We start from the raw sequence: 12598 nt of genomic DNA, 5'->3' as shown, positions 1-12598 counted from the left end.
TCTTTATAACCATACACATAGATCTGCCACATTTTCTCTATGTTTTCATGACAGTCCACTGTAAGAGTGAAACAGGAGGGAAGGGGGCAGGGCACAACTTTTAGAAGAATGACATAGCCCAAGGACATGACATAAACTGATTAGAACCAAATAGGTCCAAGATGGCGGATGAGCCGACTTTCCACTAGACCTTGAGCCTCAGTATACGCTCATTGTAATACATCAGCAAGCTAAATGACACACCCACAGGCGCCATGACAGTCCCAAGGCTGACCCTAAAGGTCGAGAAGTGGGTGGTGGCCCAACTTCTGGAAATCCCCACCCCTTCCTCAAAATAGCTGGAATACTCCTCCCACTCATTAGCCTATGAAATTACCCACCCCTATAAAAACTGACAACCCCATACCCTGGTGCCTTTCTCACCTTCTGAGATGGCCCACACTCCGTGGAGTGTGTTTCTCTCTAAATAAATCCACTTCTTACCTATCACTTTGTCTCTCACTGAATTCTTTCTGTAACGAGACATGGAGAACCTGAGTTTCATTAAGTCCTGAGAACAGGTGTGTGGTCTCAGTTAAAAGACCATGGGTTCAAGTCCCAGTCTGAGTTGCACGGTTTCAAGAGTGCACTGTATTGTTGTATTGTATCTACCCAGTCCCATATAGCTCGACATTTGGGTTGTTTCCTGTCTCTACTGCAAGCAGTGCTTCAGTGAATAATATTACACTGGGTCTTTGTTCATAGGTAGAAGTTTAACAGTTAAAGGTACATACAGGCACATATATATATATATATATTTTTTGCAGTACGCGGGCCTCTCACTGTTGTGGCCTCTCCCGTTGTGGAGCACAGTCTCCGGATGCGCAGGCTCAGCGGCCATGGCTCACGGGCCCAGCCGCTCCGCGGCATGTGGGATCTTCCCGGACCGGGGCACGAACCTGTGTCCCCTGCATCGGCAGGCGGACTCTCAACCACTGCGCCACCAGGGAAGCCCAGGCACATATTTTTAATCACCCTTCCTGAGTGATTAGCTTTGTTTGGGAAATACTGATTCAGGTGATATTCTTAGGAGCATTCCTTACTCAATACACCACCCATCCATCCTCTCCACAAAAGCGTATTTTCTGGGGTCTTGCCCATGCTTTTTTCTGTTACTAAACACAAGTCCGTGTGCCAGATGCACAGTGAGGCTAAACAAACTGAAATGTCGGAGTTTGGAGCAGAGAAAGGTTTATTGCAGGGCCATGCAAGGAAAATGGGTGACTCAGGCTCAGAAACCACCGAACTCCTGACGGCTTTCAGGGACAAATTTTTACAGGCAAAATTTGGGTTGAGGGCTGTAGAATGTGTGACTTTTTTCTGATTGGCTTGGTGGTGAGGTAACGGGAGAGTTTGTTCTTACTTAGTTGAGGCATGCATCATTAAGGTGCCTGGGCTCTTCGCTGTGGCGTGCAGGTTTCTCTAGTTGTGGCATGCGGGTTTCTTCTCTCTCTAGTTGTGGTGCGTAGGCTCCAGGGCACATGGGCTCTGTAGTTTGCATCATGCGGGCTCTCTCACTGAGGCGTACAAGCTCAATAGTTGTGGCTCTCGGGCTTAGTTGCCCTGCAGCATGTGGGATCTCAGTTCCCCGACCAGGGATCCAACTGTGTCCCCTGCACTGAAAGGTGGATTCTTTACCACTGGACCACCAGGGAAGTCCCAGTTCCAGGAATCTTGTGCTCAGCCTGAAGTTATCATCTTCCACCTGGGCGGAGGGGCCTTAGTTCCTGCAGAAGAACTCAAAGATATTGTTATGTATCTTCCTTCAGGAAGAACTAAGACCCTGCCCCAAGGCTGCACTATTGTTTCTTGACTTCTCCTTTATCTCTGCATTCCCTCCCTTCCCTGACTAGCAACTGTTTGAACCTCCCCTTTGGAACTCAAGGAAGGCCAAGGAGGCCGAAGTCTTTTTCCAGCAAATAAGAAACGAGACATGGAAAGGATTTGTACCAGGAAGGGCCCCACAGCTCCATTTCATTTCCACCTCCATTCTCAGACCTTTGGGAGAATTGGCAGAAACAAAAGGTTGAAGTTGTGTTCTGGAGGGTTTGCAGAATTTGTTTGCCAGTAGAAAGGCTAGTAGGAGGCCGGGTACTCTCCCTTAGATGACTACATCAGGGTTCTCACCGCTGGCACTATTAATTTGGCCCCCTTCATCATGGGGGCTCTCCTGGGCTTCCCAGGCCTAGGCCTCCATCTATTAGATGCCAGTAGCCCCTCTACCTAGTTGTGAAAAGATCGTATGTCTCCTGGGGGCAAAATCTCCTCCATCTTGAGAACAAGCGCTCCAGACACTTCCATGGTGGTAAATTACTCACTGAACATTTACTAAGTATCCAGCATCTGGATCCTGAGGTAAATGACCACAGGAAGATGCCAACTTGTTCTCTCCCGTGGAAGACAGTCACAGCCACCTGAAGGGTCTTGTCCACATTCTCACTCTGGTAATCCATTTCCTCTTTCTTCCTACCCACTATTAGACAGCAAAACCATACAGGATTGTGCATGGATAACTATAGCAACACAGAGACAACACAGTACATGAACACAGTCACATTGTAAAACTTTCCAATAATATATTATCCTTGTTGCTCCCACCCTAGGGGAATCCCTAAGGGGAATGGCTTGTTTTAAATTTAGAATTCTTCCCCGGTGCACTTACATACCTATTTTAACATACGGAAATCAGGCGTTTGGGTTTTTCGTTTTTAACATAAATGGGAATTCACTGTATGTTTTGTTGAACTTGATTTTTGTCAGTTAACAATCCAATTAACAACTGGAGACAGGCTCATATCAGTATAGTTCGACCTCATTCTCTTTTAAACTGCTGCATAGTATTGTATACTATGGGCATATTACCTGTTAATCAGTTTGCAAATTGATGTGCAATTACGTTTTCAGTTTTTAAATATCATAACAAAGCTGACAGTGCTGTAATGAACACGTAGTACATGTCTCTTGGTAAAAAGAAAACACATGGCTATCAAGCAAGAAGGGAGATACACACAATTTTAACAGACTGCCAAACAGCCCTACAAAAAGAGCTGTTATCACTTAAAATTCCCTCCAAATGTGATTAAGAATAGCTTTGACCCTCATCACAGGCCACCTGGGTTAAATTACCAATCTGAATTTGAAGTGTTGCCAATCCGCTCTCCTTAGCGTTTCAATTGGTAAAGTCTTGTTGTAAAATGCAAATTTCTTAGTTCACCTTTTAAGAAACCTTTCAGGGGCTCTCCAACGCCCTCAGAATAAAGTCCAAATTCCTTAGCAAGACTAACGTAATCCTGAAGGTTCCTTACTCCAGAAAACCTCTAGCAGCTTCTCTCCTCTGAGCCGAGTTCCCTCCAGTGCCCCCATAGCCCCAAACGCCCGTTCCCCAGTTTTGGGAGCTCCCGGCACGGCGCAGAGGCACTGTTTGTTGAATGGGTGACAGCGGCAGGAACAGCATCTCGGTCATCTCTGACCCCAGCCCCTGGAGCTCAATAAATGCTTATTGAGCAAGGCCAGTGCGGGAGAGGGGCTTGGGGGTCCAGAGGGACGCTCCTACTTTGCTCCTGGAGCCGCACCTCCGACACCACCAAGCTGCTGCCTGCGCCCCATCGGCCCCAACAAAGAGGCCTCAGGTGCTTCATTTCCAAATTTGCAAAACAACGAGAACCCCTTCCGCAGGGTCACATGCCTGGAAGGAGACTCTACAGAGGCGGTCTCTGTATTTCCATATAAAATGCTCATGTGATCAACACAGGGCCCAACAAAACAGTAAGAGTCCTGGACAGGATCAGGCTGGAGTGCCACTTATCCCCTAAAGTATTTCGGGAAAGCTAAGGTGTCTCATATAGTTCTTTTTTTTTTTTTTAATATAAACTTATTTACTTATTTTTGGCTGCGTTGGGTCTTTGTTGCGGTGCGCGGGCTTTAGGCACGTGGGCTCAGTAGTTGTGGCGTGCAGGCTCTAGAGCGCAGGCTCAGTAGTTGTGGTGAACGGGTTTAGTTGCTCTGCGGCATGTGGGATCTTCCCGAACCAAGGCTCGAACCCGTGTCCCTTAGCATTGACAGGCAGATTCTTAACCACTGAGCCACCATACAATAGTCTGACAATCAACCTTTTAAAGACTGCAACGACCTGAAGAAATAAGCCCTCACAGCCACAGCAACTGGAAATCTAAATGACAATGGTGGTGACGCCCAGGATGCTGCAGGAAGGCCCAAGCCCATCGGAGAATTTACAAACTCCCGTTTCTCGGTGAACACCCACCAGCCAGCCTGCCGCAGCACTTGCCGAGAACAGCAGGGTAGAAATGGGTGTCCTCAAACTCAACGGTTTTCACCTGCGACCTTTTTACAGGATCTTAGGTAAACAACGGGAGTTACTTTCTCCTCTGGCTTTCGTTGAACAGTTGTTCCACAAGAGTGCTGACTAATGGTGGCAGCCAGCAAGTGCCCTTAGGCGGCCTCATGGAAATAAAAAAGTTGGTATAAGAAAGAAAAACAAAACAACCAAACAACGGGAAACTGTACCACCTGGCTCCAGTGATACCAAACTGTGAGGAAAAGGCGGGAGAGGGGTCCTCAGGGATCGCACCCAAGAAGTGAAGAAAGAAAAAAGGACAGACGCCCGAGCCCAGACAGCCTCAGAACCGCCCCAGAGGGCACGGCGTACCCGGGGCTAGGTCTCCTCGGTGCGGTCCAACCTCTGCGTCAATCAGCTCTTTCCCGCGCTGTGATTGGTGGGCTTCCTTGGCCACCCTGGCGCCCACCTCCTAGTTGCTTGGGGTTTACTTCCCCAAAGTACACGGGCCCCACCTTGTGGAGCAACCGCTCCTGCATGGAAAGCGGATCTCCGCCCTGGGGAAGACGTTGTAACGAATGGGAGCACCCTCAAACATTTATTGGCTACCGTGGATATCGGTCAAAGAACTTCCCACCCTCCTTCCACCGTACCTTTCAGTTATTGGTCTCTCTTAGTGCCAATCCGTTACTAGGGAAACGAGCTCCTCACAGTCTCATAGGCATGAGTCAAAGCCAATCAAGAGCCACGCCTTCATCCTGAGTCAGTACCCAATTGCTGCTCGAAGAGCCCAGGGTGCGCAGTCGGGATTGGCCACCAGACTGCCCGACCTGGCCGCAACAAGTTAGGCTGAATCGCCCTTATATAGCCCGGCGACGGAACACGCGTGTGTGCGGACGCAGTTGCGTGAGGGGTTTTTTGCGTTTTGCGGTGCTGTGGAGCAGAGCTTGTTCCTCTCCCGCTCAGCCGTGCAGGTACGCCGAGGTGTGGGCGGGGCTGGGCAGCCCCGGGACGAGGACGAGCTGGGGCTGTGGTGAGAAGGAGACGTCCTAACGGCGGCCGCGCGAGGCGCGCCTCCCCCCACCCCTCCGCAACGGCCGCAGGCGCGCGGCGGACGCACGGGCGCGCGGAGGCGCTTCGCCCCCCGCCCCCACCGGCCCGGCGCGCGTGGCTGTGGACGCGTCCGCCGCCTGCGCGTGCCGCGCCCAAGGGCCACGGCGGGCGAGAGCGAGCCGCGGCCGCCGCCCGGGTCCAAGGGTGATCTCGGGGGCCTGGGGCCCCGCGCGGCCGGCTCGGTAGCTTTTCCCGCCTGCCCCCCCGCCCCCACCTCCGCGCGCCAGCCGAGTCCTTACTCCCATGGCGGGGGTCTCCAGCTTAGCCCAGACCAGAGGAGGCTTTTCTTTGGGTGGGGGACACGAAGGTGCGATGAGAATTTCTCGACTCGGGAAGCAGAAGTGCTGCTCCTAGGTTTTATTTACTAGGAGTAACGGGGGGAGCAGCGAGTTCGTGGATATTGAGTGATGATAATAGCTAACATTTTTCCAAGCCCTCGCTGTGTGCCAGGCACTGTGCGGAGCAACTTGTGTGTGTCTTCTTTACTCCCGAAATGCCCCGTTGAGGTATGTACGTTGCTTTCTCTCTTTTTACAGCGGACTCGAAGGCCCAGAGGTGGAGTGACACGGTCAAAAGCGCACAGACCGTAAGGGGCAGGTATTTGTTTGAACCTAGGCGGTCTGACTCCCAGTCCCCGGACCTGTTTTATTCTTTGTCCCAGCGCCCTGTGCGGCTCTAGGGCATCTTTGCCCCCAGAACGCTAGTCCCTGGGGTCAGCATCAGCCTCGGAAGGCCGACTGCAGCGGCATTTGTACTTGGGCCAGTTGAGGGCTTCCAGGGAGACGAGGGTTGGACGTGGGATTATTTCAAAGGAAAAGAAAGGGTTTTTTTGGGCTTCTTTTCTACAGATATTCCTAAAGGTAGCTGATGGATGTGCTGCCCTAAAAGCTTCTGGGAAAAGCGTAGAGTAAAGTGAATAAGCCCCAATGATCCTGGACAGTGTTCCTCGTCAGATTTGAAACTTAGAGGCTGATGATGGGAAGTTCCCGCCAGCAGGAAGTTAGGCTCTGATATTAGATCTTGAATCTTCTTTCTTCCTTTTTTAATTGGAGCAGACTTTTGAGAAAGACCCTCGAGAAGACAGTTGAACTTCCTCGATTTATGTGGTTGAAGAAAATGAGGTTGCAGAGCGATGAGTTTCAAATCTGGCCATGACGTATAAGTGAAAATTTGAAATTGGAGCGGAAAGCTTGGTGCCCAGTTACAGGACAAATTTGACCTCTGTGGAGCCTCAGCTAGGTGAATTAGGGGTGATTGAGAGGTGTTGGAAATCTTACCCTTATGGCAGTTGGGAACTTCTGTGGATGAAAACTTGTCTACATACATTTATTTAGCATTGTGTGTATGCTCCTGTTATATGCAAACGTAGAAGACACCTTCAAAGACTTGAGTGTAAATTTTTCTAGTAGAGTTATATCTGAGATTTTTATAAAACCAGTTTATTCCTTGACTTAATGAAATAATAAATGTTCCTGTGTTGCAGGTCCGCATCATTACTTTGCATCACAAATGTCTCTACTTGAGCTAAAGCTACATTAAAAGTTTTGGAGCTAGCTCTTCTGAATTAATTTTGATTGGAATGGCTGTCGACCATTTTCCTTTCTCTCTTTTTTTTTTTTAAAGAAGTTTATTTTGTTTGTGCAGACACTTTTTAGAATTGGTCTTTGTATAAGAATTGTTTTTGCTGCTAGAGGGAACACATAATTTACATCTTTGTAAGTAAATTAAAAAGCTGTGAGGAAACAAACATTTTTGTTTCCATTTACCCAGTAATTTCCATATTTCTTAACAGAAAGTAGCGGTAGATACAGGATCAAAATAGCTTATGGACAGGTTCCAACACCTTTGTTGGTGTTGCCATGAATGACACATAGCTTTAGAGTATAACATTGTTTTCTTTGGAACTTGCCTTCTTGTAGCAATTCCAGTTACCTGCGTTTATATACACCAGTTAGCTATTGAAGTAACATTTTAAGTTATCAAAAGTTAAAACACTAATGATCTACATTTAAACTGTTAATGAGTCCACTAATTATTCCTTGAGGTAAAATGTATCAGAATGAAAGTTCTTTGTGTATTATTTGACGGAAATTTTTGTTAGTTTCCCCTTCAGATATTTTAAAAAATACTGTTCTTGGCTTCAGGCAAATGGTTATCGGTTGGGTAGGAATATGAAACCTGGTATTTCACAGATTGGTAGCCCAGTTGATCGCTTGTGTATTCATTGATCAAGAACAAATGAATTGAAGCAAATTGATAATACAAGACTTGTCTGCCTGTCTTCAATCCAAGCTAGGTTACTTTTGCTGTTAAAATCCTTTGAATCTAAGCTTTTGTATCTCTTCTAACTGGTAGAAAAGTAGGTAGTTCTTTGTTCTTTTATTTAACTCACTTTAGTTTGCTGTTCTCAGCTGACAGTCTGCTAAGGGAACATCAGGAGATTTGGTAATGTTTCTTGGTGACCTACTTCACAGCAGTTTTTGGTAATTTACATTTTTTTTTAAACTTGTTTCAGTACTTTGCCTAGAAAGTAAAGGGCAGAAGTTTGTTTTAAATTTTTATAGGTTTGTGAATTGTATATGGTTCTTAGGACGGATGGGGCAGTGTTAAAAAATGAAATTCGGTATAAAGCCTGAATGTGTGACCTAAACCAGTTTTTCCTTTTGCCAGTTTACTAACATTACCCACTTGATCTTTCAACATTTTGCAGTTAGATTTGTTTCTTAAAATACTTCAAAATTCAAATATGCATTGTATATTCATTTAATTGCACTTTAAGACTTCCTTGGACAAAATTTACTGACTCTAAAGAGGGAGATAATTGTTAAAGTAGGTAGCTAAGAAAAAAAGCCCCCCCCACATCAGTTTTTAACACCTAGTGGGACCTTTAGTACAGTACTATCCTTCCAGCCATGGAGTTAAACTTAAGATTCAGCAACAGTAATCACACTTGTAGTTGGTGATCACGCTGTGGTGAAGAACTAAGTTTGTTTTTAAATCTCAAAAGTCAGCTTTCTGTTTGTTTGTTTATTTATAGTATTCTTGGTCACCCTCTCTGGCTTTGGTTGGGAAAGCTTAATTGCAAGCCTGATGATAAGGTGAAGAGGGTGAAGAGTTAGGAAAAATGTGCACATGAAGAGTGGGAAGAGGGGGCTTAACAAAGCAGAAAGTTATTAAAAGTTCTCTTGTAGGCTGTGGCCTTTGTAAATAAAATCAGGTCTTTAGATTTTAAGTGATAAGATTTCCACTTCTGCATTCTGGCCAATCTGTTATGTCATATTGCTTGGCTGTTTAGCCTGGGTGCTGTATTTCAGGTATTTAATAAAAAGTAAATATTAGAGATGGTAAGTTATGGTTCAGAGGATAAAAAGCTGGCTTCCTAGATGGGACACACTTCAGCTTAGTAGGAATGTCATCCTTGGTGGCTGTTAAGTGGCTTTGTGGCAGCATCATTGCTTATTTGTATAGCTGTTTATGTATTTTTAAAGTGCATTCACACATCTTAGGTTTTCTCATGTTTTTGCATATAAGACCTGGAGCTCTGTAACCTAAGTAGTTGTCTAAACTATTTTGTAAAGCAAGTGGTGTAACTGGTAAGGATATGTGCTAGATATATTTCCTTGTTCAGAAACTTAGAAGGTTTTAGAATTTCCTTATTCAAAAAATCTTTGAAGGTTTTAGAAGGCATCAGTGGCACCTACCTGCCTTTCCAGGTTTTTTTGTTTGTTTTAACAACTGCGCCTCAAGTATATCCCATGTTTATGGACTATCTTGAGCTTACTCCTAGGGATTCCTGGCACACATCCACCTATGCTTTATGAGATCTAAAGCATAGGAAATTCATGTTTTCAAGGAATTTCATACATGAAGCATTAGTATATAGTTAACAGTATTTTTTCATCTTGGTGAGAAAGGACAGATTGTTGCTTAATTATAAACCTAGCTGACTAGCTTTTAATGCTGGATTGGGGAAGGGATGTTAAAAACCAAGAAAAGTTAGTGAATTAATTTTGTCAGTTCTTGAGTTTTTTTCTCTTGAGGAAACATGTTTTTTGAGGTAATTTTGTATTTACAGACAAGTTGCAATACAGACATGTTTTGTATACCCTTTACCTAACTTCACTAATGTTAACGTCTCACCTAATCATGGTACATTTTTCAAAAATAAATTGACATTGATAAAGTATTATTAACAAAGGCTTGACCTTATATGGATTTCCTTAGTTTTTCCACTAATGTCCTTTTTTTCTGTTCTAGGATCCAATCCAGGATACCACATTGCAGTTAGTCCTCCTGTCTGCTTGGTTTCTCTTCTCTGATCTGTGACAGTTTCTTGTATTTTCTTTGTCTTTAATGACCTTGACACTTGATCTCAGTTTGGTTATACTTGGTGTTGAGTAGACTGAGGTTATGGATTTTGGGAAGAATACCACAGAGGTGACTTAGCCTTCTTACCGCATCACGGGGCACATAATACCATTCCTAGTTGAATTTAACCTTGATCACTTGATTAAAGTGGTGTGTACCAGGTTAGTATTTTTTTCCTTTCCATATTCTTTTTATGAGAAGCTAGTCACTAAGGGAGGAAAATCTTTGAATATGTGGACATATATTAAAGCTACCGCTGTAGTTACTAAACATTTGAGGGGAAACACTTTGAACTTAGGCAGATACTCTGTTTCTCTAAATTTTCCCCGCTTAATGTTAGCATTCATTAGTGGCTCTTGCCTGCAGCTCTTAATGGTGCTGTTCTCATGGTGATTCTTTATTTCCCTTGTTTCTTCTCCGTCATTGAAATTCTTAGGTAAGAAAGATTTGCCTCTTCTCCCCATTTTTTTAATTCTTCATTTTCCCATTTTTTAACACTATTTACCCATTAATTTTTAAATTTTTAGTTATATCAGTATGGGCTCATGGATATTCTTTGGGGTTGTAATCCAGTGTTCTCCTAACTTATTTTTGGTTTTTTACTTATTACTTTATTTTTTGAATTGTTCCAGTTTTGACTCTTGTGTTCTTTTGATGTTCCCGTATTTTTTTTTTTTTTTTTAAGCATTTTCTTTCTTTATCAGGTACTTCAGGCTCATGTTGTATTTTGCCTGTCCTGTGTCTCCAAGAAGTTGTCAGGAAGAATTTTGAAGGAGGGTGACAGGTGGTAAATGTCAAGAGTTTGGAAAGTAGATTGAACTGTAGTAGATGTAGTGATAGTTAATGCTGCTCTTGCTCTGAGCAAAAGCGGCTTGGTTTCTGTAGTTTTTTCTCTGGTCTGGGAAAGCATTTTTATTTCTCATAACTAAACCAAATTTCAAATGTTTGAATACATAGCATAAGTTTGCAACAAAATTTGCAACATATTCATGTTAGTACACAGAAACCCTCGCTGTTTATTTTTTCGTAGTGTTTTAGATAGGTTATTACAAAAGAGTAAAAAGATCCCTTAAATGTCATTGTACTCAGAATTGACAGTTAACATTTTGAGTCACTCTTTTAAATTTCCTTTTTTTTCCTGTACAGGTTCCCGTTCTGCTCTCTTCCCCTGAGATGACCTTTTGTCTTTCCAAGCTATTATATTGGTGGGTTAAAAAACAGCTTTATTGAGGTATAATTGACATACAATAAATTGCACATATTTCAAGTGTAGAATCTGATAGCTTTTGGCATTGTTTATACCTATGAAACCACCGCAATCAAGAGAGTGAAAATAGCTATCATCCCCAAAAGTTTTCTCATGCTCCTTTGCATTCCCTCTTTCCTATCCACTCTCCCTCTTCTTCTGCCCCCAGGGATCCCTTATCTGCTTTCTGTCACTGAAGATCAGTTTATACTCCCTAGAATTTTTATGTAAATGGAATCATACAATATGTGCTTTTTTAAAAAAATTGCTGAGTAATACTGTTTGTTCTGTCCTGTAAATATACCACAATTTGTTTATCCATTCACCTGTTGATGGACATTGGTTTGTTTCCAGCCTTTAGCTATTACAAATAAAACTTCTTAAGAAACCGCCTAACTTGTACAACGTGGTTGTACCATTTTACATTCCTGCCAGCAATGTTTGAGGGTTCCATTTCCTCGATATCCTGGCCAACGCTTTCTTACCAGCCTTTTAAGTTGTCATTTTGACAGGTGTGTAGTGGTACTTTACTGTGGTTTTAATTTGCATTTCTATAATTACTAATGGTGTTGATGTTCAGCATTTTTCATGTGCTTATTTGACATTCGAATAATTTCTTTGATGAATTGTCTCTTCAGATTTTTCGCTCATATTTTTTAGTTGTTTTTCAGTTTTGAGACTTCTTTAATATATTCTGTATACAAGTTGCTTTGCAAATAGTTACCTCAAGCTGCTTTGCCTTTTCATCCTCTTGATAGTGTCTTTGCAAAGTGAAAGTTTTTATTTATTCGTTTATTTTGGCTATGCCGTGCGGCATACGAGATCCTACTTCCCTGACCAGGGATCAAACCTGCATCCCCTGCAGTAGAAGTGCGGAGTCTTAACCACTGGACCGCTAGGGAAGTCCCTGGAAGGTTTTAATTTTGATGGAGTTCACATTATCAATCTGTGCTCTTATAGATCACGTTTTTAGTGTTGTGTCCAAAAATGACTCACTGTCACATTCAGATTTTCTTTAGAAGTTTTATAGTTTTAGGTAAAACCTAAAACTTAAGTAAATTTTAATATTCTGTGAGTCTTAATTGAGGTTCTCTTTATTTCTATATATGGATGTGCAGTTGTTCCAGCACCATTTGTTGAAAAAAGTATCCTTTTTCTACTGAATTGTCTGCACTTTTGGAAATCAGTTGTCCATTTATGTGTGAATATATTCCTTTATTCTGTTTCATGGATCTATTTGTCTGTTTTTACATCCAGGCTGTTTTAAAAATAAATTTACCAATGTATCTATGAACAATACTGCTATTGTTTTGTGTATACTAAAAACAAACATTTCAAGGCTATCATACAGTACTTATTTGGCAAGTGACTTTTTGTTTTCTTTAAATCCAAGCTGATTTATTTATCTTTTAAAAATTTATTTATTTATTTATTTTTGACTGCGCAGGGTCTTCATTGCTGTGTGCAGGCTTTCTCTAGTTGCAGAGAGAGGGGCTACTCTTTGTTGAGGTGCGCGGGCTTCTCATTGCGGTGGCTTC

General features: G+C 43.2%; 1 protein-coding gene across 11 annotated transcripts in view; it reads left to right on the top strand.

The window, feature by feature from the left end:
• Positions 1-5196: 5196 nt before the first annotated feature.
• G3BP1 (G3BP stress granule assembly factor 1) overlaps positions 5197-12598 on the top strand; it is an 89357-nt gene continuing 81955 nt past the window's right edge. For 4 of the 11 annotated variants that reach the window (XR_009518931.1, XR_009518932.1, XM_069540576.1 and 1 more), the window contains exon 1: positions 5498-5952. Coding sequence is in view for 6 of the 11 variants with exons in the window: in XM_069540576.1 (XP_069396677.1) it covers positions 5854-5952 (99 nt within the window). In the remaining 5 variants the exon portion in view is untranslated. Of the gene's footprint in view, positions 5308-5495; positions 5953-5982; positions 6044-6501; positions 6686-12598 lie in introns of those variants that run through there. The other 7 variants (XM_069540575.1, XM_060008481.1, XM_060008480.1 and 4 more) reach the window with 5 other exon arrangements.

Source organism: Delphinus delphis, chromosome 3, assembly GCF_949987515.2.
Source record: "Delphinus delphis chromosome 3, mDelDel1.2, whole genome shotgun sequence".
In the NCBI taxonomy this organism is placed as follows: Eukaryota; Metazoa; Chordata; class Mammalia; order Artiodactyla; family Delphinidae; genus Delphinus; species Delphinus delphis.
This window is presented reverse-complemented; position numbering and strand designations above follow the sequence as displayed.